This window comes from Clavelina lepadiformis, chromosome 1 (genome assembly GCF_947623445.1).
Source record: "Clavelina lepadiformis chromosome 1, kaClaLepa1.1, whole genome shotgun sequence".
In the NCBI taxonomy this organism is placed as follows: domain Eukaryota; kingdom Metazoa; phylum Chordata; class Ascidiacea; order Aplousobranchia; family Clavelinidae; genus Clavelina; species Clavelina lepadiformis.
Window position 1 is genome coordinate 20,782,833 of NC_135240.1, and position 22,558 is coordinate 20,805,390.

Below are 22,558 nucleotides of genomic sequence, written 5' to 3' on the forward strand. Positions count from 1 at the left end.
CTTATAGTTTTAATGAAATTATTCAAGTAACATATAGGCTATGATAGCTCACAAAAAATTTTGTGTTGCTTCTACTGAATGTCTAAATGTTCCCAATGACTGCTAAATGAGTGTTCATGAGACTCATTAACCTGCAACTGGACTTTTACACGTTCAAGCGGATATATAATACACAAACAAAGCTAAGCTATGGTTGTTTGAACGCCAATTAAAAATAAATACAACCATATAGTGGTGGTGCTAAGAAACGTTCACGTCATATTTTTTTAAAGAGAATTCTTGCCATGTATTTCACAAGCCATGCGTTCCCAAAAACAATATAGAATCTTTTAAATACCGTAACTATGATAGGCTATAAGGTTAGAGTACAAGTACGCTTATAGGCCTATACAAAAAACATTTGCAAAATCTTTTGATTGCCTTAATCAATTTGTGCACGATGAGATGAAAATTTTTTTATTGCGCCAATTTCCGTGAGTTACTTTTTCAGGAAGAATTAATTTTCAACTGTTTTAAGAAAATTTTTTGGAAAACAGCTATACTTCTTTGGGAAGCTAATGCCTTAGAAAGAAGTTTTTCTCGTTTTGTTCTAGTGGTTATACTGGTCGTGTCGGTCTTGTACGCTACTGAGTCAGTAGTACTGACTACACAACGGAACGTCGTTGCGCTCCAAGTTAATAGAAAACCTTAAACTATTAAAATTATTAGATAGGCCTAGTAGCCTATACTAACTGGAAAAACAGAAATCAGCTGATCGCACAATATTTACACACGGTCTATGGTGTGACTTACATAGATATCTGATTGCTGATCTGTGCACAGACTGTGACTGCAGAGAAGTATGTGGCTGTAACCCCAAAAACATGCTGAAATGCCGATGTTGATCAATCTTTGCAGGTTAAAAATTAAATTTTAAATGCTCTTGAGTTAACTGGAAAAATGCACTGCTGAAAACGACGTTGAAACTTTGTAATTACAATACTAACATAAACCTTACAAAATTAAGTGATTTGTAATCTTGATTGTTTTCCCTTGAAAAACTAAATACTGTGTAGGTTTCTCCAATGACGACGATAAAAAATAAATTAAATGGCGTTACAATTTCACGCAGATGTCCAGTTTCTCGACTAAGTAAGATATGGAAAGTTACCAGCATTCGTGGTTGAATTATGACGTACCAATCACTCAAGAAAAGGCACTATGAAACGAACAGCATAATTTACGAATTCTAACTATTTTTGTCATTTTTATATCAATTTGTACCCAAGAGACAGCTGTTAAAGTGGTCACAATTTACAGCAGACGATGTGTAATGGTTGAATTGCTGATTATGCATCACAATCGTTTTTTTGTGTGGCTAGTGAATGAACTGGCCACTCTATTGAGTCTCATAATGACAAGGTCGTGAGTTCGTTCCTCACTTGGGGCACCAAAATTGTAATGGTTCTGCGCATTCTGTAACATCACCTTGCTGAAGAATCTTTTCCAATTTAATGACTATTGTCTTATTCAAGTGCCAAGTTGAAAATTGAAGAGCAGTGCACAGAGTGTGGAACTCTGTCCGACTCTGTGTCATCCAGCAGAATGAAGGTTGCATGTATGTAGAACGAGAACACTATCAATATGTACAAGTATATATATACAAGCGCTACTGCAATAATCAGTAAACATTTCTCATACATTCAGGACGTTGGTCATAGTAATACGTTGAAGAATTTGATGTAAATTCGCTGAGATTGTTCGGAGAAAATATACTGAAACCTGGTACTGAAACTTAGATAGATTGTTCAAGTACGACATTTATACCAATAATGCTACACATGAATTATGAATACGACGTAAAACTACAGAGAAAAGACAATATGCAAACATTTTATCGCACATAACTATACTACAGTACTAAAGTTTACATTCGATATGGAACAGATGGTCAAATTGCGAGTACAAAAATAGCCAATACAGGAAACATGAATTGGAGACAATTTCTGGTATGCGATACCACAAGGCACAGCGCGTGATGTAATAAAAAATGTGTAATCAGTAGGGCAACCAAAAGTCAATATGGTCAATTTTTTTTAACCTGCTCAGAATGCTATCAAACAAGTACAAAACAAGTTTCAGCTTTGTACGACGTGTGGTATAGAAGTTATTAGGTCAAATAAAGTCAAAATGTTACGTTAGGTCAAAATACGGTCAAGTTGTTTCTTTAGGTCTTCTTTTTAGGTCAAAATCTATTAAACTTGTAATTTTGTAACCATTTTGAGGTTGGAAGTTTGACTTGACATTTTCGAACTATGACTGTGTGCGGGAGAAGCAACAGTCGATTCGATCAACAGTCGATTTGATCAACTGTCGCTTTGATCAACTGTCGGTTCGATAAAGTGTCGTTCGATCAACTGTCGGTTCGACCATCTGTCGTTTCGATAAACTGTCGTTCGATTAAGTGTCGTTCGATAAACTGTCGTTCGATTAAGTGTCGTTCGATTAAGTGTCGTTCGATTAAGTGTCGTTCGATTAAGTGTCGTTCGATAAAGTGTCTTTCGATTAGGTGTCGGGTCACGGGACTCCCAATGCCCTGTGATCATACACACAAGGTCTTCATTAAAGGTATTTGCTACTGTACAACAAGTTGCATGTTTTGTGTTCACACTTAACTTTCCACACTATTCCAACAAGCATAATGACTACTTTCGGGAAAAACAGTCAAGTGCTTTTATTAATACCATTTCATGAGAATTCAGTTATATGTACCATTTCAAGAAAAGTCTGTATAAATATGTATAGGTGAATAGTAAAGAAATTCTAAATGAATATAAGAAAACACAAATTTATGCCTAATTTACATGGTTTGACATAAGTAGATGGGAAACAGGAGAATCACAATTTACACATTATTAAAGATGTGTGAGTAAAGCTTTAAAGTCATGTTCCATACTTCAGAGTTTTTCAACTGATGTATTATCTATCATCTTCACCTACTGTAAGCATGAAGTTCATTCTTTGGTCATAATCAACTACAGCTTTGACAAACTTATTTGGCTTGATTTTGCTTTTATATAGCTGTAACATAGCAATTTACATCAGTTTACTTAAACTATGACATACAGTATATATAGCAGTGGTTCTTAAACTGGGGGGCGTGTAACATTCATAAGGGGGGCGCGAGAGATGACAAACTGTCTATTATATGAGCTATGTCTAAACATGCTTTCTTGACTTTCGCTATAGGTTCATTTTTATTAAAATTTTAAAGTGTGTCACGATGGCAATTGTATTTTTGAAATTTGATTCTGAAATACGTCAATTGTTACGTCATAATATCTGTTGTCTCTCCGCGTTGAAGCGTATTGTTTTCCTTTACTCATTCATGCAATCCTAGCTCGACTAACTGTTCTCTTTTAGCGTGACCTGTTTTTCTCACAACGGGGGGGCGGTGTAACAAGAAAAACTTTTACAAATGTATCACTTGTAGAAATACTTAACTTACATGATGTAAAACTGATGATGTAAAACTATGTAAAACTTAAATTTAGTATTGATTTAATAACCAGATATTTTAGTAATTAAACTAATTGTATTGAGTGGAAAAAAGAGAAAGTATGACCAAAATTATCTGACGTATGGCTGTATAGATACCACAGTGAACGAAAAAGTCGTACCGCAATGCGTGATATGCTTAGAAAAGCTAAGCAACGACGTTTTGAGACCAAGTCGTTTGCAGCGTCATCTTCATGAATATAAAGACAAAACCTAGGAACAAACTTGACTGTGCAGCCGACCTAAGATGTGCATTATCTTCCACAAAGCCTCGAATTAATCGTTTGGTTTCCCAAAAACAACTACATCCTTCTCATTAATGAAAGTTAATTGAAAATAAATTGTTGTTTTGTTTAATGCTTTTTTATTTTGCAATGAGGGGGGGTGCGAAATTTTTAGGTACCGTCAAGGGGGGCGTGTGCCGAAAAGTTTAAGAACCCCTGATATATAGGGTCCCAATTTCATGCTTTCAAAATGTCAAAGTTACCATTCATAATTATAGCAACTTGCAGATGTACTGTTAAGCCCTCAAAGATTACCTTTTTTCTCGTTCGTTGATAGTATCATTGGTATGTGAGCATATTTTTCTTCTATATGCTGGAAAGGTTAGCACTAGGGATGTGCCGTGAGGAAGATTATTCGAGTTTGTGTGAACCCAAATATCATGAAAGTCGACACGAACGAATCCCGAATCTATTCGTATTAGAACCAAACAATAAAATTTCCTCCAAAAGTTGTCAAGTCTTGCTTCTAAAATGATGTGATCGATAAACAAATCGCTTTCTTTCAAAAAATAGTGTTTAAAAAATGATCGAAAAAGCAAAATCGTTAGGAAAACGACCTTCATTGTAAAAACTGCTGACTCTAGTTTAGCATTGTCGGGAAACTAGATCATCATTTTTTACGAAAGTCAGTAAATTTATAAGTAATATTATATTCGGGTTTGCCATTGTTGGTATTCGTGTTCGCCCGAATCTTCCATAAAGGTGATATTCGGCGAATCTATTTGAGTTTGGGTTCGTATCGGCCCATCCCTAGTTAGCACCATCTATTTTGCTCCCCACAGTTATGGTATAAGCTGTGATTGTGATAAAATGCTTTTAAAAAAAAAAAATAATTTTAAATAATACCCTAAAATGCAGTGTTCTTAACTTGTCTTTGCTTATTTAACCAGCCCATTCTGTAGGTTTCAAGGTGTACTATATTTACTTGTTCTAATGAAATTGGAAACTGCGGCAATAGCAATAACTAAAGACAAAGCATGATGGAAATATGAAAGAAAAACGCTGAGCGGAAACATACAACTTTTTTCTTTGAATTTTTTGAATACTTCGAGGGTTTTCAGTTCCACAAAATGTGAGGACTGTTATCTTCAAAAACATGCAATCATCATTGTTGTTTGTTTGCATTACTTTTATTGGTGTTACTAGCAGGTAAGCATGTTGGTGATTGGTATTTTTTAACATTTTATAGTGAACATTAACCTAGAATATACTATCAAGAACATGAATATTTATGAAATCATGGTTTATTTTTGGTAGATTGTTTCGCATTAATGAGCCTCGGTATGTATGTTGGGATGAGACACACTTCGGCAAAATGGCTGGATTTTACATCAACAGAACAATGTTTGCGTGTGTACATCCTCCTTTGGGGAAGTTAATCATAGCCACCATAGGTAATTAATTTTTTACAACTTATATGTTTAAAAACAAAATTGTTTTACAAAGCTTCCATTGGTTAGCGTAATTAAGTGCAGGTAATTGAACGTACAACATAATATCTGAAGTTTGCTTTCAGGTTTAGCTGGTGGTTATGATGGCCATTTTTCTTTTACACAGCCTGGTGATACATACTACACAGAAAATGGAACGCTATTAACACCTTACATTGCTATGAGGGTGGGGTGTGCAATATTTGGCACGTTAATGATTTCTGCTGTGTATTGTATCATTCACACATTGACCAAAAGTGTTGGTGCGGCGGTCCTTTCTTCGATGCTGCTGGTATTGGAATAATGTGTATGTGAATATTTATTGTGTAATGTATTTACTTTATGATACAATCAACTATATTTCCTTAATACACTTGTTTTTAGATTTGTGATGTTGCCATGGTGACACTGTCTCGTTACATTTTGCTGGACCCAATCATGCTATTTTTTATGTTTGCTTCAGTTCTGGGTGTTGTTAAGGCATCTGCTTTACAGACAAGGTTCCTTATTTGGTATAGATATTTGTTAAACAATTAATATCAGCACTTGAATTTTCTTTGATTTGTATTGTGTTTAGTTCTTGTTGTAGTTTTGGATTTGTTTTTAAACCAGGTGCTCAAAACAGGACAAAAGTTTTACCTCTTACTGGTGGGGATGGCTTGTGTTTACTGGAATTTGCCTTGGTTGCACTCTTTCTGTAAAATTAGTTGGTGCTTTTACAGTCATGTTTGTTGGTGCATGGGCAATAGCTGATTTGTGGAAATTGTTAGGTGACACTGAAGTAAGTTATAAGATTTTTGTTGGTGTGTGTGGAAATTTAGCCGTATTGACAAAATTTGTCATTTTTTGATTCTGTAGATGGTGTCGTTGCAATTACTTGGAAAGCATTTTGCTGCTCGTGTACTTTGTTTGATATTTTTACCAATAGCTATTTATGTTGGTGTTTTCTACTTTCATTTTCACATTCTTCACCAGTCTTCAGATGATGATATTTTTTACAGTTCAAAATTCCAATCAACCCTACATGGTAAATATAAATCTAATGTTATAGGTGATTTTAAATTTAATGTAAATTTTGTATTGTAATGTATTTGTAAACTTTTTGTTATTGTTTATAATCCCTATTTGATGGTGAACCTTATGCTGCTGCTTGATGGATGTTTCTCCAGGTAATCTTTTACACAAGAAGAGCATGCCAATGCATATTACTTTTAAGTCTTCCTTGACTATGCGTAACACTTTAATTGAAGGAATGTTTTTACATTCTCATCCTCATTACTACCCTAACATGCTGGAGCAATACTCTCAACAGGTTTTTACTTGACATGCTCTTTTTTATTTACAACCAGTGAATAAAAGTGGAATTCTTCAAAGATAATCATTTTATTTGACATAACTGACATTCAATGGTAATGTCTTTCGTGTCTAACAAAGATATAAAAATTTAGGTTACTGGTTACAAAATTAGAGATGGAAATAACTGGTGGAACATAGAACCTGTAATCCAACAGGCAAAGAAACTGATGGTAAATTTGCAATAAAGCTAAATATAATGATCCACTGATATCCCTTTCAGTTGTAATTAAATTTTTAAATTAAAAATTAAATTTTACTTACAATGTCACAAAATTTTTTGATTAAGGACAATGTACCCTTACACGATGGTGACCTAATAAGTCTTCATCACATGGTTACAAATAAAAGTTTGTCTGTGGTAATTGACAAAAATGAAAAATGGCATGCAGCTCCTATTTCTTACTGGAATTCTATGGTGGCAAGCATTTCAAGACAAAACTCTAGTGGAAATGACTACAAAAATTGGAAAATTGAGCTGAAGGGTACGAAAAGATAATTGATTTCAATCGAATGTACAAATTGAATAAGTTACGAATTACTTTTACAAAACATGGGACGTTTTTGTTTAGCTTTGCAAAACAGAAGTTCAGGGATATGTGCAGTGGACTGTGTATTCAAGCTGGTCAATGTAGCAGCAAGATGTTGTTTGTTTGCATCCCTTAAGAAACTGCCTGGATGGGGAAAAGATCAGTATGAGGTTAAATATTTATGTCTTGCTTCTAGGCAGCATAAATATTGCATATGTGATTTTATCTAAGTTTAATCTGCAGAGTCGTAACGAAGTCATCAAACTCGAGTCGCAATTCAAATCATTTACCATTTAAGACTTCAGTCAAGTCGATTTTTTTGTAAGAAGTGACTTGAGTCTAGTCAGTTGATGAATAAGAGCCAAGTCAATGTTTGAAAATTTGCTTCATTTTGCACCCCCAAACAAACTTCATTTTAAGGATATATTTCAGTGTTTGGTTAAAAGAAAAAAAAGGTTATACTTTAACACTGAAATCTAATCAACAAGGACTGAGCCAATTCGAGTTTTTGCAAATATTGACTCAGGTCAAGTCTTTTACGTAATTTTCTAGACAGGAACTCAAGTCAAGTCTTTGCAAAAGGTTACTCAAGTCATTGCGACTCGGGTAATCTGTTTCATCATCTAAAAATCATTTGGTACTTTTCTAATTTCTAAACTGGTATGGTATACTAAACTATTATTCACTATCAACAACTAGATATCATGTTACCATGGAAGGAGGTACGAACAAGGATGTTGGTGGCATGCTGAGGAGGTTTTACCTTCCAGCAATGCTGCCACTACCGCAATCAAACCTCCATCATTCCTGACTAATCTTTTTGAAAGCCATAAAGTTATGTTCCACTTAAATTCAAAACTGAAGAAAAAGTATGGAGACCGTGTCTCTAAGCCATGGCACTGGGCAGTTAATTACAAGGCAAGTATGATTTCATGGATAGTTACTAAAACTTGCAGTAGTGAAAAATTTTCATGTAACTTTGCAGCCGCAACTATTTTCCAAGAAAGAGGACAAGCTATATCTCACAGGAACTCCAGTGGTTTGGTGGATTAATGCCACTGCCATTCCAACATATATTCTTTTCTACCTCTGTGTTGCCATTACGCGAAAGAGAAAGTACCACTTAAAACGTGATCAAAATCTGAAAATAAAATCAAAATCAATTTTACAAAACAATTGCATATGCTGCAACGAGATAATATTAAATGCTTGCTTTGTTGGTGGATGGTGCCTCCTGGGCTGGTGCTTACATTACCTACCGTTTTTTGCAATGTCAAGAGTTTTATTTTTTCACCATTACTTTCCTGCCCATGTGTTTGCATGCATGTTATCAGGAACACTGCTAGATTGTTTTTGTAAAACCTTAACCGAATGGTGGCATTCTTATCTAAAGCTTAGTCCACTAACAATTCATCAAAGCCTTATGGTAACAATTATAGGTGTGTTGTTTCACAATTTTTATTTGCACTCACATTTTTGTTATGGCTCAACATAGCAATGCAAAATATCTCTAATAAATGAGACTCAACCACAGGAGAATTAATGATTTTTTTTATAAAAACATGGCAGCTGGAGCATATTAATTCTAAACAACATAATCACAGACAGTATCATGAATCGTTGAGTGTAGGTATCAGTTATGGCAAATTTACATTGAAAACTTGTATGAAACAGCGCCATCAACCCGATGCACAGATGTTGAGAAAGAGCGTAATTTCACTTCTTCAGAGTTGGTAATTAAACAAGCGCTAGAATCTTCCCACTGTGATGGCGCTTCAAGATTTTTGTCAGTATAAAACAATAAATCAAAAGAACCTGCAATACACAGTAAAATGTTTAAAGACATACTTGCTAATTATTTCACTGCATTTCATTCATAAAAGCCTCAAAAAAATCTGTTAAAAAGTCTGGTTAAACATGCTGCCACTACGTGAAGCGATTTTCTTATAAAAAAGTACAGTGTTGCATGTATAACTGACTATCTGCATTACCTAAAGCCACTTCAATTGAAGACAATTACAAATACAGTTTAATCACAATACTTGATTAATCTTGATAATTAATCACAACAATATACCAAACTTTCTTACATGGTGTTTCCAGAAGAGGCAGAAATGTAACCGTTGCCGTGATCTGTCGAATAACTGCTCGGATTTCTGAGTTGATTGTATTTACATCCTTTGGCCTACAAAAAACAATTATCACGACACAACAATTGTCACACAGACAATATATTTTTGAAAGATACAACATGTCCTGGGCGCAATGTTAACCTACATCCAGGTAATAGAGTTTAGCTACTGTACTTGAATGCCACTGCTTTCTTTCAACCAAAGTGAAGTGACCGACTTACATCTCAGTGGTCGCTAAAAGCTGTGTGTATTATACATATATTTCATTCAGACATTTCTGTTGTGGTACCAATCAAAGTTGAGTATGTAAGGGCAAGTGAGTCGACAAACAAGAAATCATGTGTCGGGCCAGGAAATCACAGATAATGACTACAGAAGACCGTTCATTTTCTATTCTGCATCTGATTATTACTGTGTAATGTGTCCAATGTCGCAAAATTTCACAGCCTCCCCTTGAAAAGGAGTTGGGATTGGGTAGAAGGGGCTTGAAACTTTGGTTAAAATCTTATCTAGGAGAGGTGCACTATGAACACACCTGCAGTAGGCAATGACAACTGTCGTACCTTGCCAAGAAAGTCATACGATGCCAAATGTAATAATTAAGTAATGTATAACGGTGTAAATGGATCAGCTTGTCAATGGTACTTGCAAACTCCATATCCGGTTCTTAAAACAGTGAGCCACAGGTGGTTCTGTCACATCCATCATCCTGTCACTGTGAGGAAAACGGTTAAATTTTCTACATCAAATGTATAGATACTCCACCAGCATGAAAAGTTTGAAACTGTTAAACAGGAGATGCTGCAGTTAAAAACATAATTCGTTTTCTAGTGAAAGTTTTGTAGAGTTTTTCTTCGTTAGTAACAAGTATGAAAAAGGTTTTGGGTTCATTGTAGACCCTACCAAGTCAAAGGGTTGGTTTTGGCCCGTATAAGGTGGGGTAGTATTTAAACTTCCCATGTATACATTCCTATCCCTTCCCAGCCTGCACAAACTTCATAATTTAAATTTCAGATTAAACTTTAGAAGAGTCATCATAAAAGAATATGCACCTACCACAAGATATAAACCCTACTTGATAGGTTGAAAAAAGCTGAAATGTTCATGGGGAATACTATTTCAGTCAAAAAGAAGTAAAACCTGCTTAACATACTGACAATTCGACAGCATTGAAGACTGCAGTTTCCAATACAACTACCGTGATACATCCAATAGCAACAAGGTTTAGAATTAAAAAATTAAAATGACTTCAACCAATATTTCTAGACTTCTTCAGTGAGGTTCTAACTTCAAAATAACTATGACAATGAACATGAACATGAACAACAAAATAATACGAAATGGTGTAAAAAAAGGGTTTATTTTGACTTCTTGAATGTTTGGAAAGTAAAATTTACAGGTATATTGAAAAGTAAAATTCAGCTTATTTGCAAATTCATGGTTAAAAATATATTGAAAATTTTGTATGACTATGGACTCCGTATAGGTTAAGATTTATTAACCAAAAATTTGAACCGAACTTCAATGGTGCTTGTTCCCTGATTTTAAACTCTAATATGGTTACGCTGATAACTGCAATAACCCAATTTTGTGCCAAACTCTGAAAGTCACTTCCTCCAAACACATTTCTGAATCTGCCCCCGAGTACAGTGCACAAGTCTATTATGAGGACGATGACATGCAATCTCCAACATACGTATTCCTGCTGCGAATGGCACAACCTGCATAAAACCCAAATCGAATTGACATGGGCTGTAATGAGTAAATTGTAAAATTGTTTCATGATGAGAGAGGAGCAAATCCAACAGACAAAACATGGATTGACCCTAATCTAAAATTGCCCATGCACTGAAACAAACCAAGCTGCAGGGCCAGAAGATATAACAACTGTGCTTCCCAAGATCTTGAAAACTTTGGTGTGAAAAAGTTGACAGAAATAGAAACTGTAGTCCATAACAAAGGAAACATTCCAAGTGTGCAATCTTTGCAGCAAGGCAACTTTCTGACATTTGCAAGATCTCCGAAGAGTGAAAACGAATGACCATATTGTATACAACATTAGATACACTGACGTTCCTGCGTTAATAGCAGAATAAATTGGAAAGTTGACATCACAACTGAATGCATTGATTAGTGCAAGTGCAGAGGCTGACCAACAATGCCTCCAAGACAAAATATATGGTCATCACTAAAAGCAGAAAAGAATGTGGCAATAACCCCAGCGAAGACTTCCATATCGAACAGGTAGATTGTAATGGAAATACAGTGTACAATTGGGTTCGTCCAAAGTATTGTTAAAAAGATGAAAAAGATTTTTCAGAAACAAGACAACAAAATAAAAACCAAGACTCATCTCTTGAATGGTTGTGTGTATTCCACTTTAATGGCAGCAGGACCTGGCCTAAAAACAAGTTCTGCACAGACTATATGCAACATATATGTAGTTCTTACATAACTTGCTCAGCATTTCATGGTTAGGCCTAGAAAATGAGAAGACAGGCACCTAGAGATCATTATTAATGATATTTGATAGTAAATAGTGGATCCTGATGCTCGAATTCATTATTGCACTGAATGAATGACATTGCAAACAAATGTACACTAACTTTGGTGGGTTATTGCTATTCTTCTGCTCTTCATCTGACTGAATTTCAAACTGCCATCTCTCCAAAGTTTCATTTGTTTCTGATTCTCTGATGACAACAACGAGTCGGCGAACAGCCCCCTTTTCAAGCCATTCTGTTAAGTTACAAACAATGGCTGTTTTTGATTAGTATTACGGCTAAAATAAATTTTGCAATGATATGAGAAATTTATACAGAATCCACCTAAAGAGCACCCATTGAAAAGATGGCAAAGAAAATGGCTCTTTAAATCGGAAAATAAAATTTTTGGTAACTTCTCCATACCTGTTAACTGGGGCAAGATATTATCTTTTAGATAAGTCAATAAGCCTTCATCTGTGGTTACAAGTATTGTCAAACCATACTTCTTTTCTTGCTTAAACATCTCTGGCGGGTAGACCCCACGTTGATATAAAATGTTGTTTATTCCATAAACTAAAACAAAACATAACGTAATTAGAAGTATCTACAATACTCTAATAACTATAGTATAATTATAATATACAAATTTAAGGAACTACGCTATTGATGTTGTTAAAATTTAACCTACCAACAAGTAAATTAACTACACCACATATACTTACAAAAAAATTCTGAAACAATTGCTGCCGATCCTTTTAAAGTAATTTTATTAAGTTGCTTGGTCGATGTCATTTTTCTATGAACTGATTATCATTGAAAACAACTAATAACAAAATTAACTTTTAAAATGCTAAAAATGTTAAATACTTGAAAATTTAGAAAAGAAGTAAACTCAGACAGAAAGTAATCATTGCTCTTCTTGCACCATGGCGATTTACTTGTATTATATATCTGCTATATTTCATGAGCGTTGAAAATTTTTCATAAAAGCTGAAATACCATGTCATTGTGTTCAAAATAGACTTTCAAAAAGTTATGACAAATATTATAATAAAATAGCAACCAGTACCCTACTATCTGAGGTTGTTAGGTTACTACCCTCGTATGTAAGTAAGGTTTCGGAAGATAGATTCACAAAACCTCTCAGTATGGTGCCGAAATATAGGCTAGTTTCACAATTCTAATACTAAAATCAACCCTACGGAAGAAATTTTTCAAAGCAAAAGGTAAGAAGTTAAACATGAAAAAAGCATCAGAGCCAAAATGATCAATAGATTTAAAACAAATATTGTAGCATAACGTGTACAGTCGATAACGTTTTATTTGGCCACTAAATAGCAGTGGCGATCAAAATAACAACATAAGTTACTTAAGTAGAAGTATCTATCTAAAACTACTAAAATTTGAAGTAAACAGTAGCATATTTTAAACTACCCAAGAGAAAAGTAGTTTGGGAAGTAGTTATCGATCTAAAATATGAGGTTGTGAAAGCACAAATTACCAAGAGCTTGCTAAGCAATAAGCAGGGAAATACATATTTCTATGAAGATAAATAGTTTCAGACATACTCTTGTCCTTCGTCAGAGCATTGTTATGCGAAAATCAAGTTGTAGTCTGTACATAAACGTTTTGTGAAGTGGACTACTTAAGTAAAACTACTTCGTTACCGACCACCGCTGTCGAATAGTCTGAACAATGTCCAACAACTAAAGAAATTCAACATCACCAATATACCGCTAATTCTCTCATTTATTCGGACAAATCTCTGCTGATTTTGGACGACAGTATACAAGCATATATGCATGGATTTTGAGTGATTGTAGTGTAACATAGAAATGACAATTATGTTTAAAGATCACAGTAATCTCAAGACAAATAACGAGATCAAAATTGAACAAAGGAACAAATGCTTCTGTATTATCGGAAATAAGATAAACCAACTTCACTAGCTGTAAATGAACATTGAACACCAATTACCTTCCTGTATGGAAAGTTTGTAAAATATATTATCTCTAGCGTGTTGAAAGAGCAAATATTGTTAAGACGCTGGCGTAAACATCATTCGGCCTTGGCGTCATAAAATTTCACGAAAATTATACACGGTTATAAATGCAGTGAAATTCGCTTTAGTTTCATCTCTAGACGGTTGTAACTCGACAGTTGCAGTGGAATTGATGAGCAGGGCAAAGCAAACGGTCTTAAAATTCGCACATTTATTAAAGAGAGTGACTATTTCACCGTAAGTAGGTCACACAGCCCATAGTAAAAGATAGGAGAATTGGTATGCAAAACTTCATTTTATTCAATTAGGGTTTAATTAAAGTTAGATTTAGATTAGAAAGATTTGGGTTAGGTTTAGGTTACTTTGTTATAACATTTAAACAGTTTTTGCGTAAATCAATAATTTGTTAAATTCTGCGTAATTTGGTGAAATGCAAGGTTTCCATACAAGACCACCTTTTTATAATAGTAAAAATAGATTGTATAATAGTAAAACACGATCTAGAAATAATATCCCTTTGGCGTATATCTCTTGGTAATTCAGACAAGCTTGTATCTCCACTTAATTTTTACAAATCAGCCCTAACCACAGTGGTCGAATAAAGATTAAAAAAGAATAAAATTCAATTCACATTTCATTCATTTATTTTATTTTTTGCCTTTAATGTGGGGGACAAAAAATTTTTCTGACGCAGGTGGTTGCAAACATATTAGCAGTTATGATGATGATAAACAAATTCGACGGGCAAATGTAGCAAGGCCTCGAGGGCAAAAACGTGCGTTATGGAATAACACGAGAATGTAAAAAGTTAATAGCGTCAGCACGACCACCAAACCCCAAACTAAGACCAAGGCCCACCAAACCATTCCATTTACTGTTTTGTTTATTATAATATTTTATAATTAGAAGTGTTTGGTATACTAGACTGTTGCTATACCCAAATTGTGATGTCTTATGGCTGAGCACTTCGGCACTAGGTTACAGAACGTAAATTAGATTTTCGATCAAATCAACCTTTTTGCGCTGTTTCGAACACCGAAGATGCTCTATTGCAGATATAGACAAAACGCAAAGTTAGCTTATCTTCCCAAACCGATGGTGAAATTTCTCCGTTAAACTTCTACTGTCCTTATCCTTAGCCTACTTTTCCTCCGATTCATTTACCGCCAACGCAGCGCGCAGTTTTCATTGGTACAAGCGTTTGGTCTTCTATCTTGGGTATTTCCCTAAATAAAGTATCTCCTGTAAATTGACCTTGTTAACACGTAAATATTTACACTTTTTTTCGACATAAAATATATAAATATGCGTTATGGGTATAAAATATCGTGATTAGAAAAACTGTTTGAAGTCTGTTTAATGAATGCATTTGTTCTTTTATATACAATGTTAACAAAGATAGGCCTATAACCTATGCCTAACTTAAAAATTGCTTAATTACATTCACGTAACATTTTACAATTTTTTTTTGTATAACACCTTTGCAAAGCACGGTTTTTTATTTAAACTGTCGCTTAAGTTTTAGTTTAGTTTATTACTTGTCTGCGCATAAATGCTGACTTATAGGTCTAATTGTATAATGTATAGGCTAAATTGTTTTCTACTGTTGTAAGCACCAAAGCCATAGCCAGGGTTGCCATCGGTCTCAAATCAAAAATAAGGACGACTAGGAAATGAAAGAGGAAAACCACCTTAAACAGTGCACAACAGAAGAAAGCAACCAATGTTCCTAAAAAACAAACGAGACACTATCTGCATGTTCTTAATTTTGGTATCTCTTTGGTACAAAATAGTATACTAAAGGTATCGAAATGCCCAAAATACGAACCTCTGTCCTAAAAATAAGACGAAAATAAGGACGCAAGTGAAAATAAGGAATTTCTTAGAAAAAAGGACAAAAATATTTTCTAAGACACGGACCTTTAAAATAAGGACAAATCTTAGAAATAAGGACGGTATGGCAAGTGGCAACTCTGCCTATAGTCAATACTAGATACTAACTCCTTCTGCTCTGTTTGGCAATGCTAATCTTTGCTGTAGTAGTTGATTAACAAAAATTCATTGCTGTTGTCCAAGTTGACTGTCTCAGGATTTTAACCATATGAAAGCTTTGTATTATCTGCAAACGTATCATCATGGAAGGTACCGTACTATCTTTCAATTAGGCTAAATTTAACGCTTTCAAGTGTTTGTTAATTAATAGGCATTTGTTCTGTAGTGTGTTTCTATGAAAATTGTTGTCGTTGCTACTTTATGCCATATGTGTTTTAGTAAAACTAATAGCTTATATCAATGTTGAATTGAGATTATATTTATTTTGTTAGAACAAAAACCAAACTTGCAGATAACCAAAACCTATTAAAATTGACTTCATGAATTGATTTCATACAAAGCCGATGACAATCATAATACCATCGATCTTAGCAATTCTTTTTACACATCGTGGTTGCTGCTTTGTAATGTTTTGTGTTTTGGTCATTAACAATTGCTATTTATACGATAATTAACTTTGCACGAAATTTCTTGTCATAAATTAGGGGTAACGCATCGGTAGACAGATATACATTGATATATAGGTATACAATTGAATAAACTTACCCAGGGATATCTAAATTTCGGGATGGGGAACTTGTCACAAGGGCTGACAAATGGAGGGTAACATTCGTGAAAACACTTTTTATAAATAAACGATTAGCTGTTGTGTTAGAAATGTTAAAATATAATTTTATTCCTTGCATTGCAATAAATCACTTTTAAAACGCGAATTTGGCGAAACTGTATTTGCTAACAAAACCAAATTCAAAATATTTATATTTGAAGCTTACAAAGCTGCCAAAAGTTGTTTTACAAAATACTGCATTGCACTAAGAACAAACAATTTGTGGACAACTCATATGGTAATTAAATAATAAACAGAACAATATTTCGCTTCTTATTACTACTGCTTGACGTTAATTTCCTAATTTTTCTGTTACTAGATAATGTGTCAGGAGTAACTTTTGAAGCATTAAAACGTTTCAATTGATTTCTTGCAAAGCAATTAAAAGCTGTTTGCATGATCAGCACAAAATTGAAATGACCAGCAGAACATTTTTGTTGTAATAAACTTTATTTGAATCGCCTGCAGTAACTTGACTGGCAGCAGTGGTGAAAGCTGAATGTTGGTTAGGTTGAGCAAGCAGTTTTGCTTTGATCGCCTCATCAGCTGCAATTGCTGTGTAAAACTGCACAGCAACTGCAGTCGTCACAAAGCAAAGTTGGGTTGGTCCAAAAAGACCACCATGATCAGCAGTTTCAAACAGATGAGCATGCTCTTTTGGCATGCATGCTTGAGGTTGTGGCTTGTCATAAGTGTCCACAAGCAAATGTTTGCAACCAGAGCATTTTCTCCAACGACAAATACTGCGACCAATATAGCACATTTTCAGAAAGTTTGTCTAAACTCACTGCAGATAAGAAGTCCACCAGCCATGAAAGTTCAGGAGTGCTTCCAGAGAAAGCTGTTGTGTCATTTAAAGGGACAGTGTCCACAGAAACCAACCTAGATGCTGTTGCCAAAGCTTGCTGCTGAAGAAGGCTCAAGCAGTGAAATTTTTTCTCTGCTTGCAGAATTTGCTGAAGTGACACATAAAAATTTTCCTCCATTTGCTTGTCGATACCATCCAAAAAGAACATCGATTGGGTCTGATAAAAACTTTCCAGGCAGCACATAAGAAAATGCATGTCTTTGTTTAAGGTACACAGCAAGATCATGAACTGTACCCATGCTACGAATGCATGCCGTGAAATTTTTGTACAATTATATCTTAGGTTAACTAGGCTAGCTCAAAATCTTTACATAACACGTAATTTTCATAAAGCCACATGCCATACCTGGAACCACAACCATCACACACTCCAAACTGAAAGCATGCGTTTTGTAACAATTATCTTTGCACTCTATTTGTCACGCAAAAAAGAAAAAAGGGCGAGTTACATGATATTTAACTTTTTCTGGTACATACTTACGTCACTGTCAATGTATGCATATTTAAGCAAGCTGATTAAACCATCAGACTGGACATGGGTGAAATAATTGACCGTCTTCAACTCCTCCCCACAACCGACCTGTGTAAAAGATCCTTACCTTTATCTCTTCACATGCCACCTGAACTGGACTTTGTTCCCTTGGATGCAGTTCATTTTATTGGGGTATTTCTTTTTCCATCCAGACACTCAGGTCAATTCCATCTTGACGGTAACACATTGCTTGTATCCTGCCAAACTATCAGCTTAACCTTGGTTTTATTTTGATGTGTTTTGTCAGTTATGTTTTGTGGCCGTGCTGACACTAAAATATTTGTTCTTTCACTTCATGCCACTGTAATGCATGTTTTTGCCTTAAAAACCTTGCCAAATTTGCCTGACTTATTTGTGGTAAATATCATCGATATTGCTTATGTGTTTGCGACCACCTGCGTCAGCAAAATTTTTTGTCGATGATTTTTTTTACTTTCATCAACTTTGTTTGACGTCAATCAAATTTACGAACGCTTGTAGTTATGTATTGTAATACAAATATGCGCATAAATGTATGAGCTACATTCACTTCTTATTACTACTGCTTGACGTTAATTTCCTAATTTTGATGATTTTGCTAATTTTTGTTTATTATTGATTTTACTAACCCTTTCTTTAGACAAACCCAAGAAATCAGCTGTAAATGGAACAGTTCAATGTGATGTGAAGCTGAATGGAAAAACTGTTCTTATAACTGGAGCCAATCAGGGCATAGGTTTTGAAACTGCCCTTGACTTGGCTGGAAGAGGGGCACGTGTCATATTAGCTTGTCGTGATCTTGAAAAGGCTGAAGCTGCCAAGGAAAAGGTTTATAGATTGTCAGCTTTTTAACTGAATCTTTCCTTTTATTTATTGGCCTACATTAAGTATGTGGCAAGCAGTGTTTATAAACATTTAAAATTGCATTCTTTTTATCATGTAAAAATAGATAAAAGAAACTGTATCGCCGTCTGATATAGTTGTAATGAAACTGGATTTGGCATCACTAGATTCCATTCGTGAATTTTCGAAAGCTGTGAATGAAAATGAATCACATTTAGACATTCTTATCAATAATGCAGGTACAGCCATTTTCAGCAATGTGTTTAAATTGTTTTGTATGGTATTGTTATCAGTTGACCTTTAAGTTTTTAAAAGTGTTATATTTATTATGCAAAAAATACTTCGTTATTATGTAAAGATTTGTGTAGTTCATACATCTTGTTACTGTACTTAAGTCGTATTATTCCACCCCACAGTTTAACTTGCACAAGTATTGTGATATTTACAACAGATGTTGGTTTTACATTAGATGAAAAAGTTATGCACTGTATCTAGGAAAATATTAAAAATTTGTTTGTCAAAGAACGTAGGACCATGTTTCCTCATGGGAATATTGGACATTTCATAAGAATATTTTGTACAAATATGTCAACTTTGGAGGGTTTGGGTAGTCGAGAAAATCTTTACTCCTACACTCTGATAATACTTTAATGCAGTTTTGCTACTAAACTTGCATTAGTAATTAGAAAAATTTTCTCTTTTTGTAACACAACGATCAGGAATTCACCAGAGTATCATTAAAAAATAAGAGTAAATAATGACATGTCATTTTATGTCAAATGTGTATAAATTTACGTTGAATAAATGTTATTATGCCATTTTTCATTCACTGATTTGTAAATAGTTACGGTAGTTACCTCCAATCACAAAGAATATAAAACAAAAATAATATTCTTCAATTAAAGATCCAATTGTCTTCACGATTATCTGAAAAAAATCACATCACACAAGTGACACAAATTATGGACAAGGTAATATATGCAGTGCAAATCAACTAAACCATTAACACAAAAATTATTAAATAAAAACCAACACCAGGACATCATGGTGTTATTCAAACAAAAAACTTATTTGATAGTTAAAAATTCTGTTATCACTATAACAAAAGCAGAGGCATATTACTGGGTAGAAATCTAATTATATTCAACCCAAAAAGGCAGCATAATGTATTGCAATGAATACGATGGTTGAAGTTGTTTATCTACTCTAGGGCAAGTTAATAATTAACTTCTTGGAAAGTTATGAATAGTTAAGGTGCCATATTTTGTTTTCATTCACCACAGTCCACAATATCCCTAATTTAATCCGATTGATTTTGCAAATTATGAACCATTTTGATATGTTACCTAAAGTATGTGAAATAATGGTAATGGTGCACATGCTTGGCACCATATCCAAACATACTCAAAGAGAATATGAAAAGGAAAAAATTTTGTCTCTGTTGTTTGAAACCGCATTAACCTAAATTTTTATGATATTAGGAATTATGGCCTGTCCACAATGGAAGACAGCTGATGGCTTTGAAATGCATCTTGGGACGAATCATATTGGACACTTTCTATTAACAGAGTTGCTGCTAGATCTTCTTAAGGTATATGTTCTTTGCCATACTTCTGCTACCGTAGCCATTTGTTTTTGTTTCAGGAATGTATACCATGTATTTTTGTTAGGTTTTTACACCATCAAAAGATCAGGTTGTGTGGACATACAAACAAAAGATCTGCTGACTTTGCTTATTTTATTTAATCAAAGTACTTGACGAGCTAGGGGGTCATGCTTTAACTTGTCACCTTTTTGGTGAATTAAAAAAAAGTTTATGTATTATGAGTTAATTACTAAAAATTCTCGCAATCATTTCAATGTACAGTCAATTACGTGATTCAAAACTTGAGTGGTTTGTTATTGACTTCTTACTTCATGCAAAATAAAGGATTCAACTCGAATCCACTTGATTCGGATTTTTGAAAATGTCAAAAATGATAAATGGTCAATGTGTGTGTGTCAGATTCGCGTTAGTAATTATGGTAGAACCCCTGTCTATGACCACCGTGATAATGAGACCATCACAGTATCACGATCACTTAAACTTAGTTTGAAATATCTTGTTTTCTATTACAATGTATAGCATTCTGTTTCACTGACGCCACCCCACAGACATGGTCAATTGACAACCGGTGGATGATCAACTTATCGGGGTTCTGCTGTATGTAACGATAATTGCATGCATGTATGTCAGATAAAAAACCAACAACTTCGTGAAATTTTTGTGTTTGTTAGAAATCCGCTCCAAGTCGTATTGTTATCGTATCCTCATCTGGGTATAAAAGAGGAAAGATGGACTGGAATAATATGATGCATGAAACAAATTATGATCCTTTTTATGTTTATTGTTGTAGCAAGCTAGCCAATGTCCATCACTGTTTGGAATTAAGTAGACGTCTAGAAGGTAAAAATGGCGATTTTTAGAATTGTCATATTTTGTTTGGAAAGGTTGTTTGTGTCTTTTCATAATAACTTTCACATGTGCAATATAAAGTATTGTCGATTTCTAAATTTTTGGATTAAGTTACTGTGTGTTTTTTAGTTTTGGTTTGCATGCTATGAAGTAATCATTTTGTAGACCTGGAACTTTTTAATTTTGCGTGATCAGTTTGCATTTGATCTGAACTCTTTAGAACAAAGTGGCCACAGCTTTTTCCTCATTTTCTACTTAAGAAAATGGAACTATATTTATATATACTATATTTGTATAACTATATTTTTAAGAAATTATGCTTGATAGTTTAATGTTAATGTTTCGCAGGTACAGGTGTTACTTGTAACAGTTTGCATCCAGGCATTATAAAAACAAATCTTGGTCAGTATATGCGAGGAGATCACACACCATTTTTTCGTAGAATGCTATATACAATAGCTTGGCCTCTTGCTATGGCATTTTTTATGACTCCAAAACAAGGAACTCAAACCTCAATATATTGTTCTATTGCCCCCGAACTGGCTGATGTAACTGGAAAATATTTTGCGTGAGTAGAGTAATTTGTTTTTTATATTTAAAATAATGCAGAGGTTTTACATGAGTATGTGCAGATCTTTTTGTGCAATTTCCATACAGCCATTGTGCCCATTACTTTTTGAATTTGTTCACAAAAATATTTAGGAAATGTGGTGAAGAGCCTTTGATGACCCATGCTTTGAATAAAGAAGATGCAAAAAAATTGTGGGAATTGTCAGAGAAATGGATTGCTGCCAAGGAAACAGCTGACTGATAAATCGGATTCTAACCTTCAAGTGAAATTGTTGACAAACTTTGCACGTTTTGTACAAATAATATATTTACTTTTCATCACAATAGGTTTCATAGCGACATGAGGTAGTTTTGTAATGTATACGTAACAACTTAATTAAGAAGCAGTCAGAAGAATCAATCCTATGGTTTTAAATGGATGTGGCCTAGTTGTAGTAATATTATTAGGTGACTTTCTACTGCATGCGAGTGCAATATTTGCAGTGTTGTTATGGAATAAATAAACATAGTGTTATTTTGTTTAGGATATATTTGTGATTCTATGCTGATATTGCTATCACACACTACTCACACCCTGTTTTTATATGGCTAGTAAGAAGAAATTGCTGACACTATTAAAGTCTTTTGAGCCATGACCATTAATATTCTGTTTCGATTCGTGATTGCTTTGTGTACTGATGTGGGCCATATTGCAGTTTACAATCCTTTTGGTTTTATTTCAGTAAAAATATACACACTATACTGTTATATACACTATATATTCATATTATACTATATATTATACACTATATCCATGTATTTGTAATATACTTGTTATACCAAAATTGATTATGCCGCTACACTCCTTAAGGCTGGAGTATATATTGTTTGTTGGCTTCAGAAGAGATTCAGCTGCTTA

General features: G+C 34.3%; 3 protein-coding genes across 5 annotated transcripts; 2 read left to right on the forward strand and 1 right to left on the reverse strand.

The window, feature by feature from the left end:
• Positions 1–3,991: 3,991 nt before the first annotated feature.
• LOC143461734 (protein O-mannosyl-transferase 2-like) lies at positions 3,992–8,667 on the forward strand. Its single transcript, XM_076959614.1, has 12 exons — positions 3,992–4,970; positions 5,079–5,215; positions 5,338–5,543; positions 5,636–5,751; positions 5,864–6,032; positions 6,110–6,278; positions 6,421–6,563; positions 6,700–6,777; positions 6,894–7,089; positions 7,177–7,304; positions 7,834–8,052; positions 8,120–8,667. The coding sequence occupies exons 1-12, from the start codon at positions 4,918–4,920 to the stop codon at positions 8,627–8,629; spliced, it is 2,124 nt and encodes a 707-aa protein (XP_076815729.1). The 5' UTR covers positions 3,992–4,917; the 3' UTR covers positions 8,630–8,667.
• On the reverse strand, positions 8,575–12,623 carry LOC143461606 (mitotic spindle assembly checkpoint protein MAD2A-like). Of its 2 annotated transcripts, none has more exons than XM_076959498.1 (5): positions 12,475–12,623; positions 12,176–12,325; positions 11,873–12,005; positions 9,225–9,319; positions 8,575–8,949 (listed from the first exon to the last, which is right to left on the reverse strand). In XM_076959498.1, exons 1-5 carry the CDS (start codon positions 12,542–12,544, stop codon positions 8,783–8,785), a joined length of 615 nt encoding a protein of 204 aa, XP_076815613.1. In that variant the 5' UTR covers positions 12,545–12,623; the 3' UTR covers positions 8,575–8,782. The 2 variants fall into 2 exon arrangements, with proteins under 2 accessions (XP_076815613.1, XP_076815531.1); XM_076959416.1 differs by having other exon boundaries at positions 11,873–12,026.
• A 3,065-nt stretch (positions 12,624–15,688) lies between these two features.
• On the forward strand, positions 15,689–22,488 carry LOC143461429 (retinol dehydrogenase 14-like). 2 transcript variants are annotated; one of them, XM_076959251.1, is made up of 8 exons: positions 15,689–15,896; positions 17,790–17,991; positions 18,433–18,620; positions 18,742–18,874; positions 20,117–20,226; positions 20,913–21,081; positions 21,439–21,658; positions 21,793–22,488. In XM_076959251.1, the coding sequence occupies exons 2-8, from the start codon at positions 17,817–17,819 to the stop codon at positions 21,899–21,901; spliced, it is 1,104 nt and encodes a 367-aa protein (XP_076815366.1). In that variant the 5' UTR covers positions 15,689–15,896; positions 17,790–17,816; the 3' UTR covers positions 21,902–22,488. The 2 variants fall into 2 exon arrangements, with proteins under 2 accessions (XP_076815366.1, XP_076815414.1); XM_076959299.1 differs by lacking the exon at positions 17,790–17,991 and having other exon boundaries at positions 15,697–15,896.
• Positions 22,489–22,558: the final 70 nt, after the last annotated feature.